At 25.7% G+C, this 23907-nt stretch overlaps 1 protein-coding gene across 1 annotated transcript; it reads right to left on the minus strand.

The window, feature by feature from the left end:
• Nucleotides 1-19755: 19755 nt before the first annotated feature.
• LOC111311090 (transcriptional regulator SUPERMAN-like) lies at nucleotides 19756-20313 on the minus strand. The gene has a single exon (XM_022910463.2). The coding sequence runs from the start codon at nucleotides 20311-20313 to the stop codon at nucleotides 19756-19758; it is 558 nt and encodes a 185-aa protein (XP_022766198.1).
• Nucleotides 20314-23907: the final 3594 nt, after the last annotated feature.

Here is a 23907-nt window from a genome sequence, read left to right on the forward strand (position 1 = left end):
GTCTAGAAGTGATTGCAAATCAGTTATAGATTTATGCTGCTAAAATTTTTTTTATATTGCAATTAATGACATTTGACATAAAAAAATACCTAAAATAATCCTGTTTAATTTTTTTGAAATTATTTAAGGCTTTTTTGGTAAACAAAGTACCTTAAATAATGCTAATCAATTTTTTTAAAGGATTATTTAAGGCATTTTTAGTTAGAAAACTCCTTAAATAATTTTTTTTGGATTATTTAAGGCTTTTTCTGGCAAAAAACACCTTAAATAATCCCCTAAAAAATTGTTTAGCATTATTTAAGGTATTTTCTAGCAAAAAAAAAGCTTTAAATAATTCCTAAAAAATAAGTAATCCCTAAAAATAAACACTAAAGAAAATGATCAAACTTACGACCTTATGATTAATAGCTATATGTTTTAATCAACTAAGCTATTCAAAATTTTTTATATTTTATCTCTTAAATGTTATAAGTAATGAAATGATTATTTAAAGTATTTTTAGTCAAAAATGCCTTAAATAGTATGGTTTAAAAAATTAAAGCTAAAAAACGCTCTAAATAATTTTCTCAAAAAAAAATTAAAGTGCTAAAAGGAAAGATCGAACCAATAATTTTATGGTTAATAACTATATATTTTAACTGACTAAGCTACTCCAATTTTTTTATATTTTGTCTCGTAAATCTTATAAGTAATGAAATAGATTATTTAATGTATTTTTAATAAAAAAAACCTTAAATAATATGGTCCAAAAAAGTGAAAGATATTATTTAAGGTATTTTTGGTCTATTTTAAAAAAAATTAGAGATTAATTAAGGCATTTTTCGCTTTAAATAATTCCTTCATATTTTTTAAATGACATTTATTTAAAAAACTTTTGGACTAAAAATATCTTAAATTATCATTTTTAAAAAAATAATATAAATTGTTTAAGACATTTACCAATAAAAAATATTTTAAATAATCCCTCATATTTTTTTTATTGATGATATTTTATAAATAAAAATAGTAATAAAATAAAATATTTAATTTCTTTAACTGTTAAAAATATTATTTATCATTTGAGTATTTATTATTAATAAAAATTAATAAAAAATTATCATCATATATATTAAAAAAGTTATGATAATTATTTATCAATTAATAAATATAAATTTTTTTCAATCAAATGAATGAATCTAAACATAAAATATCTTAAAAATAAAAAAAAATTCAAAGATCACACTCTTTTGAGAATCACTTTTTTTTCGAAATTTAAAATTTTACAAAATAAATATCCGAAGTGTAGCAAGAGTGATCACGGAAACATGGAATGCAAGAAGCGGCCCTGTCCAGTAATGATATCCGTAGAAACGGAACTGCTATCGACAGTCAAACTTACACCCGCTTTTAAACACTCGGCTCTTAAAAAGCCACATCAAGTCCCACCTAAAATTTGAGACCGAAAACCGTTTAGTGGCAGATTGTTGTTTTTTTAATTTTTTTACTTCTTTCTCTGACTTGGCTATAAAATATAAAAAACTACTTTAGAGAGAAGTTCAAAAGTTGGAGTATAGTAAACCGACTCTCCCATTTCTCACAAAACCTTTAACCCCAGAATCACTCAAACTGTAACCTATCTTTTTTAAATTACAAGTAAACATGATGCTTTTTGTTCTTAATTATGCAGGAGATTGAAGATATGATCCTTCTAGGGGCCGATCCTCCTGCACTGTTGATTCTGTTGTTGCTCGTATCAAAGAGGCAGTTCAGCTAAGGATTTGTAACTCCTCTCAGCTAGTCATATCCTGTAGGAACTATAATTTCTTTTTTCCTTGGGGACTTATTACTTGTTTTGTAAGTTTGTACTGTTTCAGTTTAACAACTTTGTAGCAGACTTGGTTTGCTTTTTGGATGAATAAAGTGCATTGTACTGGAGTCAATGGTTACAAAACAGTACAAACTTACAAAACAAACCTCTTGTGGTTAGCAGATTGGCCCAAATCTCTTGGAGTCAATGGTAGAGGGTTGGTCTTGGAACTTGAAAGATCATCTGCTTATTCCCTGTCATTTGTGGTGACAATTTTCGTTGTCTCATTGAACTAAATTTGCTAATCCATTTGTGAAAAATATTGGAGAGTTAAAGGAAGATTAGTGATGAACCCATAGTTTAAAGGGAATGGCTAAATATTTTTAAAATTTGAGATAAAATTGATTTGTTTAATAAGAGATAAAAGAAATTATCAAGTAGATTAAATTCATGAAAGTATCCAAAATATATATATATATATTGTAAATAGTCAAGATGGAAGGTACAATTTTAAAAGATTACTTCACGAAGAAAAGATATTTGATAGTTTTTGTTGTTTTCCTTGTTAGCAGAATGCTGGATTCAATTTCAGTATTTAAATTTTGAAAATTTTAATTATAAAAAAAATAATAACAAGAGTGTATTTAAGTTTTATGGGCTATCAGTATGGCTGTATGTTAAATTTTATTAAAATTTCATATGAGAAAAGCGACTCCCAACCCAAGTTGCAAGAAGGTAAAAGTCAATTTTAGACTTTTACCAAAGGAAAAGCCGAAAACGTCAAGTAAGATAACCGAAATTTACCAAGGAAAAAACTGAAGATAACGGAAATAATGGGTAGCAGGTTTCCAGTTTAAAATATAAAGAGACGCGGCCTTTTAGAAGCTTGAGTGTTGAAAAGCGGGTGTAAATATGACTGTGGCTTGCATTTATCTCAGTAGAAATGGTGACTCTGGGTCAACTTTTTCTCATGTGTCTGAGACAGAGGAGATAACTGAGGAGATGAACCAACTGTCTATGCCTAAAAAGAAATCGGTTAAGCGGAGGTTCTATTTTCTATAATGCAATTGAGGAAGAGCTTCTGGGAAAGGCTACAAGGCAGGGGAGAAAACAGATCAAGAGGAGCCAAAAGCAGGCAGTGAGGAAGAAAGCTTCAAAATCGAGATGGCCCTACAGTGAACGACTCTCTAACGACTGTGGACTTCCTACATTGCGATGAGCAGATATTTGAGGAGGCAAATGAACTTTGGAGAATTGGTAAGAAACTTGGTTTATCTCCTTCATCTTATGAGTGATTGGTTCTTGAAAAATTGAAGTCAATGGAAAGTATGGAAGCGCAATAGCTTTGATCTTTTTGGGCCTCGGAGCTTTAGTATGTTTTAAGATTATTTTGTTTTGGGGACCGTTTTGTTTGGATTTTTTTTTTTAACTGCCTATGATTTGTTTTAAAAGCTGGGTGGTGTCTTTGTTCTTCTAAGTTTCCTTTTAATCTGGCGGAATTCGAAATTGAGGTTAAAAGCTTTGAGGATCTTGCCTTGGAAAGTTCGGGAGGTGTCGTGTTTTGTAAAAATGAGAAATTTAAGGTGGTTAATTTTCTCCATGAAGCTAAGTTAGTGCCGAGGCAAGATCAATTCTGATTAGTTTCTGAGTAAGAGACCATTGTCGTATTTTATATGCTTAGACTATAATGGTGAGTCTAATCGATAATGGGGATGTATAAATTGAGGGGTGATGGATTTTTGTTATTTTGGCTTCATATGATATGAACGTTTAATAGCTAGGGAGTGAATTTTTTGAATTTTTGAGAAGGTTTTACAGAAAATTGTTTTGGTTTAAATGGTGATGTCTCTTTGCAGTGGCTGATGTAACTTTGAGACTTGGGAGTTGATTGGGTTCGCTTATTTTTGGAGACAGCTTATTGAGTGGAAAATAATTTATTCATGGTCTGGGTTGGATGAAAAACTTTGGTTTTGTATGATAGAAAAATGGTATGATTGTACGGGGATCGACTAATGCTCTTCATCTCGGGACCAGTAAGAAGGCTAGCCACTTTGCGGTTTGGGTGACTTGATTTGGTGTTATTAAATTTGATTCATTGCAACTTTGGTGGTTTGGGTTATACTTAATGGTTGTTTCAGTTTGGGAAGGTGGTTTTGTTGGAATGCCATCTCAAGAAGTGAGTTCGGAACTTTGGGATGGTATTTAATAAGATAGTGGTGATTTTTAATTGTGGTCTTTTCATATTTTAAAATGCTTGAAGCTTTGGTGGCATAGAAGGAAGGGTCCTTTTTATTAGAAGCTTCTCATTTTATTGATTTTCCGGTGGATTTTTTTCACTTGAATTGTCCAATCATATAGCTTTTGAGTATTGATTTTGGATTTGAGGTGATTTTGTAAGTTTCTTATGATCTTTAGAATTTATGTGTTCTTTTAACAGAACTATGCTTTAGCTCTTTATTAATGCTAGCCTACTTGCTAACTTTATTCCTTTTGAAATTTTAATAAAATTGATTTAGGTTGAGAAGAAAAAAAAAAAAGGTGGTAACGCCAGCTGATATGAGCCGCAGAATGCACCTCTGACCGTTTGTTGACTTGGTGACAGGCTTCATTATCGATCATCTCATAGCTTCCCCTGAAGTCCTCCATTCATCCCTTCAAGACCTCAACAAAGTAATTTCATATGGTCATTCACACAAAAGTCATTTAACAATTAAAAGCACTAGTTATTTTCTTTTATCTTTTTGTATGAAATTAATGACATCCCGTATATTAGATTAATTCATATTATCATAAGTATTATTAGAAAGTTCTACTATCAGTATTAAAAAAAAATTACTAAAAGGAAATTTAGCTTCCAAATCTCAAATCAGACATTATTTAGCATTTGCATGTGATTTCCGAAAAATATAGAAAAGAGAATATTGGCTTAGAAATTTATCAATGATCAAACAACGTACATTCTGAGATAAGAAATCAAACTCTTTGCCCTTGGTAAAACCATGATATTGCTGAGTAACTTGGCTTTGCTATTGAAAAAACATGTAATTCCCAAACCAGAAAGAAAAAAGAAAGCCTGCAGCCATATCCATTATGTCTAGAATAAGCTATTTTTGTTTCTTAGAAAACTAGCCTTTGGCATAGACTGATTATGATTTTAGAAATGAGGATGAACATGATATGAAAATAATTATTTAAGTAACGTTTTTGAAATTTTTTAATATAAATATTCAATTAAAATTATAATAAAAAATTTTAATTGATAGATTGATATAGTTCAATGAAATATTAATAATACCTAAAAAATTATTGAAAATGTCATTTATAATTTAAATTTGATCAGTATATATTCAACCGTAAAAATTTTATTAAAATATTTATTATAAATGATTAAATAAAAAATATATAAAAATTATTAAATTTTTTTAAAATTTTACACATTTGCTCTATAAAATAATATTTTTATAATCTATCAACTTTAATATTTTATTTTTTTATTTTTAAATAAAAACTTTAAAAACTTCCTAAAGAATTTCATTTAAGTCTATCCTACCAATGGGGAGTAGACATTAGTATGGAGAAAAATGATAACTACTTAGGTTCTTTTTTTTTTTTTTTTGGGTTTTGTCTACAATTAATCTCATATATATATATATAATTCAAATATTTTGTAATAAATGTCAAGTCATCTTACATAAATTTTAAATTTATATCTCCTAATTTTATTACATTAAACACAATAGACTTTTGGCGGCCTATTTTTCAAATAGATTTTTTATTTTTGATTTCTTTTATTTATGTTCTTTAAAATCATTATTTGTTAAAATTTATTGAAACTTTTAGTTTTTTAATATTAATATTTTTTACTATTGGTTTTCTTATTATTTATGATTTTTCATCACAATAAATTTTTTGTTGTCTAACTTTTTAAATGGATTTTTGACTTTTGATTTTTTTTCTATTTATGTTTTTAAGAACTATTATTTATTAGAATTTATTGTAACTTTTAATTTTCTAATATTAATGTTTTTTACTATTGATTTGCTAATTATTGAAATTTTTAGTTTTTATGGATTTATGACTTCTGATTTTCTTTTATTTATGTTCGTTAAAATTGTTATTTGTTAAAATTATTATATAAGTGTATCTCATGTTTTTATTTCATTTTCTTTTCTAATACTTGTTTGACATAATATTAATCATGAGATTTGTTTTTTATTATGTTTATATTTTGTAATTTTATTATTTTTAATCTTGATTTATATTTTTTTTGTTTGGCATTTCAATTCTATTTTGTAGCTAAATTGATGTATTTTTTTAGTGTTTGCACTATTTTTTTTTCATAATCGATGATTTCTTTTTATTATATTTCAAATTTACCTTTCAGCCAATTGGAGTATGTCATGATTGATAAATTAACTTTTGAAAGAGATGATTGGAGGATCAAAATTTGCATTTGTCTATTGTGGGATGTTTATAATTATAAAATTATATAATATGTTAGCACAGAAATGATGTTAGTTGATGAAAAGGTACGTAAATAAGATTTATTTTTGTTATATTTTTGTTTTTATTTTCATTTCTTTGACTTATTTTATCATTTTTTTGCTACCTTTGTAAGGATTTTTATATTCACGCTATTCTTTATAGCCATAATGCATATCGAGAATAAGATTCATGTAGGAGGTTTATATTCTATAAAAAAATTTTATGTTGTTAAAATAAAAATGATTATCGAGTAATTGATGCGAATGAGAGTATGATTCACTTTCATGCTAATATTGTCATTAAAGAGATTCTTGATGAAGAAGCAAATATTCCATGACATGTTTTTGAGTTTATAGCTTATGATCGTTTTAATGAACATTCAACTAAATGCTTAACATGTTACTTTTTTTATAATTTATTATGAAATTTCGAGCTTTTGTTTTCTTATTGAAAATAATTTTTAATTTAACTTTTCATTAGATATTATTGGTTTTGTTATTGGCATGGGTTTATCTTATCGTCAAACTATAAAATTCAAATATTTTGTAACAAATGTCAAGTTATTTTACATAAATTTTAAACTTATATCTCCTAATTTTATTGCACTAAACACAATAGACTTTTGGTTACCTATTTTTTAATAGATTTTTTACTTTTGATTTTCTTTTATTTATGTTCTTTAAAATCATTATTTGCTAAAATTATTGAAACTTTTAGTTTTCTAATATTAATGTTTTTAACTATTGATTTTCTTATTATTTATGATTTTTCATCACAGTAAACTTTTTGTTGTCTAACTTTTTAAATGGATTTATGACTTTTGATTTTCTTTTATTTATGTTTTTTAAAACTATTATTTATTTAAATTTATTGTAACTTTTAGTTTTCTAATAATATTGTTTTTTACTGTTGATTTTTTAAAATTTTTAATTTTTATGGATTTATGACTTTTGATTTTCTTCTATTTATATTCTTTAAAACCGTTATTTGTTAAAACCATTATATAAGCATATTTCATGTTTGTATTTCATTCTCTTTTTCAATACTTATTTGACATAATATTAATCATGAGGTTTTTTTATTATGTTTATATTTTTTAATTTTATATTTTTTAATCTTGATTTATATTTTTTTGTTTGGCATTTCAATTTTATTTTGTAGCCAAATGGATGAATTCTTTAGTATTTGTATTTTTTTTTCATAATCCAGGATTTTTTTTATTTCATTTCAAATTTGCCTTTTAGTCAATTGGAGTATGTTAGGATATAATAAATTAACTTTTGAAAGAGATGATTGGAGGATCAAAATTCGCATTTGTCAATTGTGAGATATTTATAATTATAAAACTAAACAATGTGTTAGCACAGAAATGGTGTTAGTTTATGGAAATGTACGTAAATAAAATTTATTTTTGTTATATTTTTGTTTTTATTTTCATTTCTTTGACTTATTTTATCATTTTTTGCTACATTTGTAGGGATTTTTATATTTACCTTATTTTTTAGAGTCATAATGCATATCGATTGAAGAATAAGATTTACGAAGGGAGTTTATATTTTATAAAAAAAATTTCTATTGTTAAAATAAAGATGATTATCCGATAATTGATACGAATGAAAGTATGATTCATTTTCATGCTAACACCGTCATTAAAGAGATTCTTGATGAAGGAGCAAATTTTTCACAACATGTTTTTAAGTTCGTAGCTTATGATCGTTTTAATGAACATTCAACTAAATGCTTAGCAGGTTACTTTTTTGATAATTTATCATGAAATTTTGAGTTTTTGTTTTCTTATTAAAAATAATTTTTAATTTAACTTTTTATTAGATATTATTGGTGTTGTTATTGGCATGGGTTTATCTTATCGTTATAGACACCAAATTTGTTTGGGCTTTTCGAATTGGGCCTTGTTTTTAAATTCATCGAGTTTTATCAAGTTTTTAAGCCTAAGGCTTGATTTCAACTTCTTGGGCATAAGGCTTAAGATAAAGCCCATTTGAAAGCCTATTTTTGTTTTTTTAACTTTATTTGTTTTATAATAATAATTATTATTATTATTAAATATTAAATAAAATATTAAATTTAAATAATAATAAAAAAGAAGATAGCACGATGCCGTACATGGCACCAACCTCTCCCAACTACTCTAAGGAACCATACCTTGCACCACCTGCCACACTTGCCACAACTACTACCATCACTCTGGCAACATGGATTACGACTGAGGAATGTGGGGGTTTGTCCCTTGGTTAAGCTCTATAAATGGAGCTTTGCAGAAACCTTACCAAAAATGAAGACCCCAAAAAAAAAGGGAAAAGCTTACCAAAAAAAAAACCAAAAACTACCAAACAAAAAAAGAAAGGCTTTTGTCAAATAGCAAGAAAAAAAAATCTTTCCAGCTTAAAAAAAATCAAACTGGAAGCACATAAAAAAAATCTTCTAACTTAAAATCAAAAGCCAAACACAAAATCAAAAAAAAAAAAAAAAACACAATCCCCTGGAAGGGAAACCAAACATTAGCATCATAACAACAAAAAAGAAAACCAACAGAGAAATAAAAAAAAAATTTTGACCGAAATTTGAAGATTCGATCGAGTAAGTTTAGGATAGTTGTTGATGAAAAAGAGGTCAAAATTGGGATAAGAAGACCGAGATGAGTTTTTTTTTTTTGAGTTTTGGGTGAATTTTAGCCATCAGAGGTGGCAGTTGGTGATGGACAAGACGACAACCAACACAGTACTAGGCGGCTAGTTTTTGTTTTTGGTTGAGAAAAAAATAAGATTTTTTTTTAAACAGAAAAAAGAAGTGAGCTGAAAAAATGAGCTATATATATAAGTAGAAGTAAGAAAACAATGTCGTTTTAGCACCCTTGGGTCTGCACACCAACTCACGGGTCGACCCGAAACCTGCACACATAACTCACCTCAAACTATTCTAGTTGAATCGGTATCAAGCAGCTCTAGACCACGCAAATCGACTTGAACCGTTGATTGGTCTTGTTCAAGTTTTTTTTTTCATTTTTTTACTTTTTTAATTTATTTTTTCTTTTTACTATTATTGTTTATTTTATATATGTGTTCCAGAATAATTTTTTATCTTTTTTTAAAATAAATAATAAAAAAATAAAGTTTAAATTCTTAACAATTTTAAATTCCATTAAAAAATTAAAATGAACTTTATAAAATAATAAAAGATAAAAAGATAACTAAAATAATAATAATAATAAAAATAAATGAAAAGAATAAATAAATAAATATTTTGTATTTTTTAAAATTTCTCCACTTCTTAAAAAAAGTAAAAATAATTAAAAAATATAAAAAGAAAATTTTTATCCGATAATAAGATTTTAAGGTATTCTGAGTAACGATACCTACGAAATCTTTAGGTGAGAAGATTTTTTAATACTACCAACATATTGAAATATTTATAAAAATTTTTCAATACAATAAAAATTTTCTTTTTTATAAAATAAAAATAAAAATTAATTAAAAATAAAAAATAACTAGAAAATATTAAAATTATTAATAAAAATAATAAAAATGAGGGAAAAGAAATTTTTACCTAAAGATCAGATTTTAAGGTATTCTAAGGAATGATGTCTTAAAAAATCTCTAGATGAAAATTTTTTTTTTTTAAATACTAACAGTGTATTGGAGTATTTATAAAAAAATTTTCAATATGACAAAAATTTCTCTTTTTCTTCCCAAAAAATGATAAAAATACAATAAAATATTTTAAAGAAAAATAAAATGTGTGCATCAATATATTGTCATTCACATTGCATGCATGATCTTGTTTTTGTGAAAAATAAATATGAGCCTTCGAGGATGGGATTATAAGATATTCTGAGTAGCAATGCCTAAGAAATCTCTTAGTGAGAAAAAGTTCTTTCAATATTATAAACGTATTGAAAACATTTTAAGAATTATTTCAATAAAAGGGTTTTAATTTATTTTTTTTGAATAAAACAGAATAACAAAACAGAAATAAATAAAAAAACCAAAATTTTGATAAATAAAGGAAGTCAAAAAAATTATTTTCAAACACCGACACTAAAGCTATTTTTGTGAAAATTAAAGGATAACATGTAATTAATGGTTACCATTTTAAATGGGTATTGTGAGGGTGTTAATGATTCCCCATGCGTAACTGATTCCTAGACTCAAACTATTTCAAAGACCCAAAAATTATCTTTTTAATAAATTTTAATTAATTTTAAGATTTTAATTAAAAAATAAATTTTAATAGGTGGCTAATCGCACTTAGCAAAATAAAAAAAAAATGATGGTGACTCCATTTTCCTTTTTGTTTCCAAATTTGTTGGACGTTCCAAAACTGTTATGACAATTAACAAACTATAAAATTCAAATATTTTATAATAAATGTCAAACCATTTTACATAAATTTTAAACTTATATCTCCTAATTTTATTACATTAAACACAATAGACTTTTGGTTGCCTATTTTTTTAATAGATTTCTGACTTTTGATTTTCTTTTATTTATATTCTTTAAAATCTTATTTGTTAAAATTTATTGAAACTTTTAGTTTTCTAATATTAATGTTTTTTACTATTAATTTTCTTATTATTTATGATTTTTCATCACAATAGACTTTTTGTTGTCTAACTTTTAAATGGAATTTTGACTTTTGATTTTCTTCTATTTATATTCTTTAAAACTATTATTTATTAAAATTTATTATAACTTTTAGTTTTCTAATATTTATGTTTTTACTATTGATTTGTTAAAATTTATTGAAATTTTTAGTTTTTATGGATTTACGACTTTTGATTTTCTTCTATTTATGTTTTTTAAAATCGGTATTTGTTAAAACCATTATATAAGCATATTTCATGTTTATATTTCATTTTCTTTTCCAATACTTGTTTGACAATATATTAATCATGAGGTTTGTTTTTTATTATGTTTATATTTTGTAATTTTATTAGTTTTAATCCTAATTTATATGTATATTTTGTTTGGCATTTCAATTCTATTTTGTAGCAAAATTGATGTAATTTTTTAGTGTTTGCGTTGTATTATTTTTTCATAATCCATGATTTTTTTTATTTCATTTCAAATATGCCTTTTAGCCAGTTGGAGTAAATCATGATTGATAAATTAACTTTTGAAAGAGATGATTGAAAGATCAAAATTTGCATTTCTCGATTGTGAGATATTTATAATTACAAAACTAAATAATGTGTTAGCACAAAAATAGTGTTGGTTGATGAAAAGGTATGTAAATAAGATTTATTTTTGTTATATTTTTGTTTTCTATTTTCATTTCTTTGATTTATTTTATTAGTTTTTGCTACCTTTGTAGGGATTTTTATATTCACGATATTTTTTGGTGTTGTAATGCATATTAATTGAATAATAAAATTCATGAAGGGCGTTTATATTGTATAAAAATTTTTTTTGTTGCTAAAATAAAGATGATTATCTGGTAATTGTTGCAAATGAAAGTGATTCATTTTCTTGCTAATACCGTCATTAAAGATATTCTTGATGAATTAGCAAATATTCCACTATATGTTTTTAAGTTTGTAGCTTATGTTCATTTTAATGAGCGTTCAACTAAATGCTTAATAGGTTATTTTTTTGATAATTTATTATGAAATTTTGAGTTTTTTTTTTTTTCTTGATGATAATTTTTAATTTAACTTTTCATTAGTTATTATCGGTGTTGTTATTGGCATGGGTTTATCTCATCAGCAAACTATTGATTACGAGTCCTTAAAATATATGGTGTTATGCCTTCAAGATTTAAGGTATTGTTTTTGTTTTAATTTTTTTTAATATTTGTTAGGTTATAAGAAGGATGATTTATTTTTAAAATGTATAATTTATTATTACTGCAATTACATTTTATTTAATCATTTTTTAGCAAACGCTTAGCTTTGGGAAATGAACCTCAAATTGTTATCGAGTTAGGCAATGTGTAAAAATTTGTGAAATTAATCTCTAGTTATTACAGTTACTTATATGATTTTTAATAGTTTATCTAGGTTAGTCAGGTGTCACATTATTTTCTTCTTCAAAGTCAACTAAAATTTACATGGACAACATTATTTTTAAAATAATTTCATTTAAGTCTAGTTTAACGTGAGTTTTTGTAACATTTTTATTATTTGATTTTGGTTTATTATTGTTATTTTTTTCAAACTATTTGGAGTTTTAAATTTTTTTTAATATTGTTTTAGCAAGATTCCAATACTTGAAGATTTAAACAAAAGTTGTGAATTGTCAATTCGATTTGATTCTTACAAGATCAAAAAAGAATTCAAGATGAAACAACTTTGTCAATTGACTACTAATAAGGTTTCCAATTTGTACTATATTATATTGTTAATAATTATAGTTTAATTTCTAGATTGAAGATGGTACTTTTTATTTTAAATTATTATTGTTTTTTATTACTTTTCAGGGTGAATCATGTTTGGTTACAACTTTCAATAGTTAGAATAAGAAGACGTGATGAATGGTGGTATGCATCTAGTGGTGGTACATGTAAGAAAAAGGTTGTCCCTATGGATAGTCATATGTCATGTCCTACGTGTAGCAAACTTTGTTCAATATCTTTAACCAAGGTAATATATTGATTATGTACATTTTAAAAAAAATTTTCATTATCCTGACTGGTTGTTATTGACATGGTTTTATAGATTTCATGTTTATGTTAATGTTGAAGATTTGAGTGGGTCTACAACCTTTCTCTTGTTTGATGATATTGTTTCCAACTTTTTGAAAGTCACTACTAATGGATTGGTATCTTCTCAACTAAATGTAAAACTTGTTTCATCTTTTTAATCTCTTAAATTTTTCATACTTATTTTTTTTACTTCATTTGGTAAATTATTGTTTGTCTTTTTTGAAAGAAAATACTAATGATTATGTATTACCTTCTGTGTTGAGAAATCTCATTGGATTTAATTTTATTTTTGAATTAAGAACTGTACATAAAAAATATTATGGCAATTTTGACTATTTTGTTGTTAGTGAAATGAGAGGACTTACAATCGCATGTACCAATTGGAAACGTTTTGTAAATATATATATATATATATATATTAATATAATTTTATAGATTATAGTTGTTTAAATGTTTGATCTTTGAGTGAAATGCTATAAAGGAAACATGTGTTTCTAATTCATTGATGGATGGTTCAACAATTAATCATGTTAGTGAAGGAGAAATTTATGAAATGAACTCTAATGGCAAATCCCCAGTTACATGAGTTAGTGTCGTTGAGCGAAGGGTCGTGAAGAGGAAGAGGTAATAGATTTCTTTTTATTACATATATTTTTTTAGAATTTATCATTTTTTTAAGAAAAAAAGATTGTTAATTTTGCAACTTTGGATGATTTACTCACTTTCAATGATGCTGACTTTAATGATGGATCAATTTTTGTTTATTTCATTATATTTTAAAACATTCAACTCTATTTTTATATGGTTTCATTTGGATATTTTGGATGTTTCTCTACATTTAATGTTTATTCTCTACATTTAAAGATGCTTATTTGAATATTTAAATAATAAATAAGCATAAATTTAGGCTAAATGCTCAATTTAGATTAAAGATTTGGGTGGTTACTCAATTAAGGATCTCAACTTTAATTTAGTTTAATGTAGGATATAACGTTTTCGAATTTGTTCAAATAAGGACTAAGTTATTGTTATGGTTCACATGCGCCATTAAGTCTATTTTTCATTAACATTTTTCGTTAATACCATTAATTTCAATGAAAAAACATAAAAATTGATCGCAGGAACAATTGATAATCAATAAGGAGGTAGGAAGTAAAATTAAACACAACAATTAGCCTCAAAAAATCAAACATAAGAGGCTAAATAGTAGTAATTCACAATTAAAAGCCGTAGAAAAGCTACAAAATTGGGCATATTTTTTGAATCCTTGAAGGGGTGAAAAAATAGATAGTAAATCAATTGTTTTGAAAGATTTTTTAAGTTGAGGAGAATTTTTTTGTTAGGCAATCAACAAAGCAAATTCATCAGTAAGATTGGCAATCAGTAACTAGCCTCAAATGAGTAATTGATCCAACAAGAGGGTTCCAATACATGAAAGCAACCATAACAACAAAATTCTAGAATTCATCAAAAAGGATTTTTATGGGTTTGATTCTTTTTTGGAATTTCTCAGCAAAGGGGTTCTTTTAGGTTTGATTTTGTTTTTAGAAATTTTTAGGTTTTTAAACAGAGTTAAAAATAAGAAAAGGTGCTAATCGATCAGTAATATAGTGAACAGAAAATAGTGTCAAATTCTGACTGTGAGATTTTGTGATTCTTAAACTCTTTATTTTCTAGGTTATAGTTGGGTTCTGATTTGGGGATTTATAGAGAGAAGAACATAAAAGATAGGTTAAACCAAAAATTCTGGTTTCAATTACGAAGAAGCTATACTACTGGTGAAAGACGAAGATCGACGGTGGTCATTAATGACAAGATTGATGAAAGAAAAGGTTAATTTTTTAGTGTTTGTTCTTTGTTTAGAAAGAACATAGAAAAGGCAAGTTTGTTTGAGAAGAGAAGTCAGAGAAGGTAGAATTTTTGGCTATTTTTACTATTCATTATATTGAAGAACAATGATTCGCACTTTTTTTTTGTGCATGTAAGCCACAGCCGTAACAAAAAACCTTATTTGAATAAATTAAAAAATGTTGCAACCTATATTGAACCAAATTAAAGTTAAGATCCTTAATTGAAAAACATGCAAACATTATATCCTTAATTTAGCATTTAGCCTTAAATTTATGTGTATGTATGTATACATATGTATAAGTTTTCTAAAATTTAAAAGTATCTATTTAAAGAAATATATATTCATATTTCTTTATTGTTTCTTTATACATTATTAATTTATACATTATTTTAGTATTATTTTATTATCTTGAATTCTTTATTATTTATTTTAATTATAAACTATCTTTCTTTTTATATTTAGTATAAAATATTCTTTATTTCTAGTGTTTAACTTGAATTAATTTTGTTAGACAAAAATCAAATTTTATGATAAAAGAAATTCCTAAGAATTTAGGAAAAAATATCTTTTATTAAGTGATAATAAGGTATGAAAAAACTATCAATGATAATTTAAGAATATTGATAATATTAAGAATATATATGTTAGATAACCAAAGGGATATTAAAAAAAGTTAACAAATAATGGTAGGTAATCAAAAGTCTATTGAGTATTATATAATAAAATTAAGAAATTTAGGTTTATAATTTATGTAAAAAAAAAATTTGATTTAACCAAACATCATTCCATTTAACTTGACATGTAGGTATAATTGAACCACAAGTTAAAAGAAAATAAAAAATCAATAATATACATGTTAGATAAGCAAAAGTTTATAAAAAGTTAACAAATTAAAGTTTTAAGAAGTATAAATACAAAGAAAATCAAAAGTTAAGAACTAATAAATGTTAGACTACCCAATGTTTATTGTATTTAATTTAAACTAAGGGAAAAAGGTGATTTCTCACAATGGAAATGTTTATTATTTTTATTATATTATTTAATTTAATTTATTTTTTAAAAGGACAAAAGTTAATAGACTTTAAATCCCATTTTATAATAAATAGGTATTTATATTGTCTTAAACATCAAAATCCATTTGTATATGTCTTTTGAGAAAAGAAACCAAAATGTCATTACCTTATCCTTAATTTCTTATGATACAAATACAACTTACATTTTAAATAAGGATGTTAATTTAAAGATTTTTGGACTATACCGATTATGAGCTACCATTTATTTTGAAATTGAATGCTCAAGATTTTAGTTTTTGAGGAAAAGACAACTTATTTGAAAAAAAGAAATCATTACTTATGTGAAACACTAATTTTGGTTATTAAGAATGTGAGTTTTTTATTCAAAATTTGAAACTTTTATATCATTAAAAAAATTTAAGATATGAATATTGTTGTATTTTTTATATCCAAATATTAAAATGATAAAAAAAAATGAAATCAACTAAATGAAAAAGAAAAAATAATTACTCTTTATCATTGTGATAGATGATTGATTTTTTATGAAATTATTTTTTGAACAAATTACTTTTGCTTATTGTGGTAATCAAAGTTGAATTTCAAGATAAAATTTAAATTTAAATAATATAAGTTTATGAATGTGGACTCCTATTTTGCTAAAGGAGTAGGAAAATAACTTAGAATACAATTAATTAGTCGACAACATGTAATCAGCATAAATTACTTGATCATAAATTCTTACATATTTGAATTTATGCATCAAAGATTGACAAAGAAAAAAAATACATATAATTAAATATTAAATAATGAAACATATTGTTTTATTTGTATTATTTATCAAACAGTGAAACAAAATTTGGTAAATAATAAGAAAATATTGATATTATCAAGATAGTTGCTACTTAAATAATGTGATTTACGATCTTATAAAGTTCTAGCCATGCAACACAATTTGAACATGCAATATAATTCTCGAAATGTGCTGATATAATTGGATCATCCATTTGCCAATGGTGAATACCAACCTTTTGACCAAAAGAATATGAAACAAATTCAAAATGCATGAAAGGCTCCAATGTAACCATTAGTTTACCATTCTAACTAAAGATCGATACTTTCTAATTTCTTCTCTTAAAATTGAGTTAAATAATTGTTTCAACAAAAGGGACCCATGGCTATTATGAAGAGATAATAAGCAAATACTATATCTATGTTGGTAAAGTTTATCTCCCGCTTCATATCCCATGGCAAGCATGCTATTCCTTTAAGAAAACTATCTTTATAGCAAAAGAAATGCAAATCGGAAACAAAAGGTGTTGTCGGAGGCTTCAACCTCATGTAAAATGATAAAATTTCCTTCTCATTAGTTGTCATTTCATTCACTTTTCTAATATAAGTTGTAAGATCCACTTGGGAAACAACCTTGGATAAATTCTCCACATTGAGCAACCTTTTGTTGCTGCATTTTTTAATAAAAAATAATTGACATTTAAAATTGGGAATAATACAAATCAATTCATTGAATTGAAGTATAATATACAAAACCAACCTAAAAATCAGTCTTACAAAGTTATTTGCTGAATTTTTGGCAATGTGTTCAAATATGGTATGCAGAATTTCAAAAGGAAAGCTCTCTAAATGTATCATATTTTCCATCTTATAATTATTCAAAACAAAATAACTATTTCTAACAAAAGAACGAAACAAAGTAACGAAACATCATTTTAATTTATATACATTGATTGGCATATGAAAGGTCATCTCAACTTTTCCCATAATATTGATAACAAATAACACAATTATAATAAATAACATTAATGAATTGAAAAAAGAAAAAAAAAAAGATAAAGATCTTAGAAACATATTTATATTTGGGAATTAGAAAGATCATGAACTTAAAAAATTATAATAAAATTTAATAAATATAAATTAGAAACATATTTGTATTCAAGATTCAAGATTAAGCTAGGAAAATAAGTTACATTATAATACTATAAATACTATGGTTTGACAAAAAAAAAAAGTAATAATGAATTTGATTTCTAAAATTGTTAGATAATAAACTTACATTATTATCTATTTATTTTGAAATCTACATTATTAGCTATTTATGTTGAGATAATTGAAAAGTTTCAAGAAGTTATGTCTATTACAATTCCACATTAACAGTTAAATGTTAATAAAACTTATTAAATAAATAAATAAAGGTGTGTCACTTCAAGCAAATATTACCTGTTATTCTAAAAGATAAATGTCAAGAAATGGTAGAATCTCGTATTAATAGATCGTACGTATGGAGAAAGTGCACTATGTTCACTTTGAAAACTAGCATACAAGTATTAGATTATGATGATAACGGTAATATGGATGAAGATAATGTTAGATTCAATCATTGGTTATTAAACATTGGAGAGGGCAAAGTACAAGCAATTTGTAGACATGAAGAACTTGATCCATGTTGGATTGAAATTCTCAAAGAATTTATTGTTAACACAAACAGAAGACCAATAAACGCAATAATTAATGCTATTATCCAAATTTTGTGAGAGACAAAATCATGGAAACTACCTTTTTGAAAGGTTGATTCTCACTCTTTTTAATGAAACAACACATGAGATTAATGAATGTATGATAAATTTATTAGAAAGTTAAATGAGAATTTACAAAAAGCAGTGATGAGATATGCAAGGGTTCTATGAAAAATGATGAACAAAATGATATGTATCCGGCTGAGTTCTTAATAGTTTAGATTTCCTTGGTATGCCTTGCCATTTGTTAAAGTTGAAGATTGGTATGCTTGTTTTGCTATTAAGGAATGTAAATCCATGCTCGGGAATGTGTAACGATTCATCCTTGATTATTACTTAATTCAATGATTGGGTGGTTGAAGGTAAGATAATGTTTGGAACCAATATAGGATCCAAAGTATTGATTCCAAGGATATCGATAACTTCTCAACAAACAAGATGGTCATTTGTTCTAAAATGAAGGCAATATCCATTAAAGCCATGTTATGCAATGAAAATTAATAAAAGTCAACGAAAGTCATTGAAATATGTTGGTTTATATTTATTGAAAATAGTTTTCAGACATGGCCAGTTGTGTGTGGTCCTTTCTTGTGTAGCTTCGCCATGAGGGTTAAGAAATGTAATTTTAGAAGAGGTAGTAGGTTTAAATATCATACAAAAAATATTATATACAAAGAGGTTTTTAATGGTATATTTTCATAGATAACTTAGTTTAATATTTTCATATTTTAATTTCATGTCTTGAAGAAATAAATTATTATACATTTTAACGAATAAATTATTATACTTTTGTTATTACAAATCTAGAAACCATATTATCAATTTCATGTGTTTACATTTGTTGTGAGGATTTTATTTGCACGATTTTATATTATAAAATTAACTGTGCAAAGTACGGGCATAAAAACCTAGTCTTATTGATAATTCAATTTGACAAACATGAGTACATGACAAGCCTTATTTGCAGCTAAATTATGTTCAATATAAGGCAAAACTGTGAATAAGTTTGCCTTCATTATCACTTAAATACATTACTGGAATTCATAGAATTGATTGGTTCCTACAATCAATAAATCTCATTATCTTCAAATTCTTAGATCTATCTTGCATGTTTTTACTTGTATAAATCCCAGTACATATAGTCAACAAATATAAGGATCAGATCATTATTTGGATGGGAAACAGAAAAGCTGATCCGAGAAACTTAATTAATATAGCAGAATGATTAACTTCTTGAACGAAATCCAATTTTGAATCTTCATTTTTCAAAAGAAATAAAGAGGTGAATAGTGGAAAAATAATGAAAGAAAGCAGCATATGTAAATACTCTTCTTAATTTGATAGTTGGTAAAGTACTATTTCTCAATCGCAGAAATCATAAGAGAGAAAGTTAAAATTTGGATGTCAAGCATCACCTGCACTCGTATAAATTCAAAAGAACTCTCTGGTATTCTTACTACTTGGCTGATCCAGATAAGGCTCGGGCCCTAACCGTAGCTCAAGATCCAATTCTATCTGAGATGAGGAACCATGAATCAACCGCAAATTATCCTCTTCATTCTCGCCGCAAGTCCCCTCAACGAATAAGGGTAGCTGCTGAAGTTCTTCAAAAGCATGTTTGCCGCTAGGACTGGCACTGGCAGTGGAACCATCACCATCCCTGGAAAGGTTACATGGTCTTTTGGGACTCGAAATTTTTTCTTCACTAGATTGTAGTATGATTTCGGAAACCTGGGAATGATCGTGATGATCAGGTGGAACATTAACCGTCTTTACCATGTACAAAGGAAGTACGTTTTCTTTGGACGATTCTCTAAGCTTTGCCCTGTCTTTTCTGTGGATGTTCATGTGACCCCCTAGCGCTTGTGCATTTGAGAAGCCTTTTTTGCAAAAAGAACATGTATAAGATTTGGCATGGCCTGAATGCTCGTCTTCTAAGCTCCAAACTATTTGGTCAGACTTTTCTAGTTTTGGGTGCTTTGTCTCCATTTCTAAGCTTGAAAGAAAGAGATGAAAAGATGGAGGAGAGCCAGAGCAAACAGAGTCAACTAGACGGTTATGAATGATGTTTTATATCAGGAAGGTTTTTTTAAAAAATTTTAATCTATTTTTAATCCTTCTATAATTTTAGAAAATATTAGGCGCTTAAATTCTCTCGACATTTAATCTTCAAAAGTCTATCCAATGTGCATGTATCTGATACTTAATCAACGGAATACTTAAACTCCAAGCAAGTCTGATTGTTACTTGCATGCATGGACAACAAATTTTTATTTGGAAGGCCGAGTAAACGTGTGATTAACCAAAATGTCCTTTCTAAATGGTCAAAGAGGAAGCAGAATACAAAGTTTAAATTGGTTAAAAATGCCCGAATGGTTTTTGAATTTAGATCTCCAAAATAGATGTTTGACTCTTTCATAAAATTTTAATATATTTTTTAATTAAAGTCATTAGATATTGAATTATGATCGCTTAAATTAAAATTTTAATTATTGGTAGAAATTTTCAATGTTGATAACAAGAGAATCTTTGATTCTAAGAAGTTAATTGGGTTAATATTACAAATAACTAATGAATTATAGTAAAATATTTAATATGATACTTAAATTTTAAAAATTTTTAATGTGATATTTGAATTATAAATTTGTTAATTAATACAGTATTTATCTCTAACGTGGTTAGCTCTAAATAATTACATATAATAGATTAATAACTCTCCAAATATCATATTAATAACATTAATAATTTAGGTATTGCATTAAAAATTTTTTAAATTTAAATACTACATTAAATATTTTTCTATAATTCAAGAACTATTCATAACATTGTGAAATGTAAAATTACAATGCAAACTTTTACTAAATTTTATACTTTTACCAAAAAAGAATTTTCTTACAAATAAATTTAAGACAACCCATTAGCTATTACGCCCATAACTTTGGATATAAACTTGTAACAAATCAAAATCAAAACATGAAAAATAATTATATTTTTCTCAAAAACCAACTTTAATTTTGAGTCAAGATAACATTTTCACTCCTGTCACAGTTTTCAAATTACGATTCGTGGAATTTCAGTAGTATCAATAGTTAGAACAGTAAACATATTTCTTAATCAATTGATTAAGTTCTTGCTTTTCTTGTTTATCAATTATTCAATTGACCTTATTATATTCTAATATGAATATATATATATATATATATGTATGTATGTATGATTCAAGTCCTGTTGACCACTCTAAGGGCAATACCAACCATGGGCTTTGGCCACATCCTAGTGCTCGGATTCAAAACAACATTAAATCCTTTAAATGCTAATTATTTATCTTTGGGGTAACTTGTATAATTACGTAATTCATTACAACATTATCATAAATTAAACTCAAACCGTAAGTATTTTAGCATGCTTGAAGAAAGGTCTGCATCGCTGTCTTTTGTTGTTTTTGAAACAGAAGTTGGTTACCATGAGTTAATCAATTAGTTTATAGAAAAATCTCTTCATCGTCAAGTTACTCCAGCTTGGCAGAAATGATCCAATTGATAGGAAAAGGCTGCTTTTATATAAAATCTTAGTCCAATCCTTGGTTATCAGATGTGAGATCACTTTGCTTTTAATATTAACTCTCTAATCAAGGGTATGAATAGTGTTTTCACTGACTACGTAGGTTTGCTGTGAGGTGTTATCTGCTCTAGGGTTCGAATGTTTATTCTCATGATTTTGCCATTTAATAAAACGGTGTTTCGATAAGATAAAGGTGACCCTTATATAAAGTCACAATGCAATTCTTAGTTATTATAGGTGAGATCATTTTCTCCCTCAACAACTACTTAGCTAACTCCTCAGCAGATCCTTTTCACCTTAGTTTTTGCCTAACCAAGATTCACAAAAGTTGACTTTTGATTATAAATCTTTGTTCTTGCTGATTTTTTTAATCAATTTCCAACCGTCTAATCTAATGCAACGTGCCATGCCCATTTTGTTTAAATCCTAAATAAGTCTTTTAGTTTCTCTCTCTTCTTAAATATTATCTTGGGTAGGACCACATCCCCTACAATTACTATATAGTAAAATTAATCCATCATAATTCAGCATCGAGTGGGATTCATTAAAAAAATTAAGATTTATATTTAATGTAGATGAATTTATCTTATTAATTATATGAATCGAATAATATCATCTTATTAATTAATAAATTTTTTATATAATTATTTTAAAATTAAATTTACTTATTAATAAAGTGATATCATTTAATTCTCTAATAGTATATAAAATTTATACACGATAACGTATTAAATATAAATTCAAAAAATTATGTAGAGCCTGTATTTTTTAAGTGGCAGACTCCCACATAATTCTTGATTATATTAGCTAATTATAATATTATAATAAATAGAATTATATAATGTTTAAGAAGAGAATACATTTTTTATTAGGAAAGACATTTTTTTAAGTTATCAAAAATTAAATTTTGATAACTTAAATTAATTAAAATTTTCAGTATCACACAATATTTTATCTTTTTCTATAAATGCAGAGGATTTTATCATTTAGATTAGTTGGTACTTGGTATACCTTTCTTAATTTTTGTTTCTTAGCACAAGAAAAATATATTATGGTTTGAATTTGAAATTCAATTATATATTTATATATACGGAAATATCAGTACGCCTTACTCCTTGATCGTTTAAATTCAAGTGGCACTAATTATCATTAGCGTTTCATTAAATCTCTTAAATGTGCTTTCATATCTAATAATAACCTTGTTAAATACTCTCCCTGTCTTTTTTTTTTTTTGGCTATTTTTCTTTTTGGAATGTTTCAAAATTATGTCCTTTTCATGTTCTTGAACATTTAAAATTTTTACTTTTTATATTTTAAAATTATTTTTTATGACTTTTTTTTACTTTTTAACATTAAAATTTATGAAATTTTAATTTTATAGAAAAATTTAATTTTAATATTAAATATATTAAAATCAAAAATTTTTTTAAACTTCATAAAAATCAATACATCCCAAACATTTGAAAATAAAAGGAGTACTTAACTTTTTATATTTGTTTAATCTCTTCTATTTCTACATAATGTCAAATTTCATTTTAAAATTATTCATCGGACTGCACTCAGTTGACATGTTTAAAGTTTTACTCAAGATCTAGTCTAACCTACCCATTAGATTCAATTAATGAACTCATTTACTTTTTAAAATAATATTAAAATATTTAAATTTTTAAATATATTTTAAAACTACAATTTTTTTTAATAAAATAATAATTTGGGTTGAATCTAAATTTAAAATCCTCTTTTTAAAACTTAATTCGAGTCAAGTTTAATTGCAGATTTGATGCACACTTCAGTCCATAAACAAATCTAATTTGCTAAATTAACCTAAAAATGAAACTTTTCCTACAAGTAATTAAAGGATGCAACTGTGATCATATAAAAGCTTTGACCTTTTTTTTTTTTCTTAACTCCAATAATTTTTCGACAAATATAAAAATTACTAACCGAGCTTATTAAGAACATGCATGGCAGATGATTGAAGAAATTAACTATAGGACCATGGAAAGCATTACGTAGACTTGA

The sequence above is a fragment of the Durio zibethinus genome, chromosome 1 (genome assembly GCF_047325235.1).
Source record: "Durio zibethinus cultivar Kanyao isolate XHJ-2024 chromosome 1, ASM4732523v1, whole genome shotgun sequence".
Taxonomy (NCBI): domain Eukaryota; kingdom Viridiplantae; phylum Streptophyta; class Magnoliopsida; order Malvales; family Malvaceae; genus Durio; species Durio zibethinus.

What these genes read in the sequence shown, in the direction of transcription:
- LOC111311090 (XM_022910463.2), bottom strand. Translation starts at nt 20,313, where the DNA reads ATGGAGACAAAGCACCCAAAACTAGAAAAGTCTGACCAAATAGTTTGG.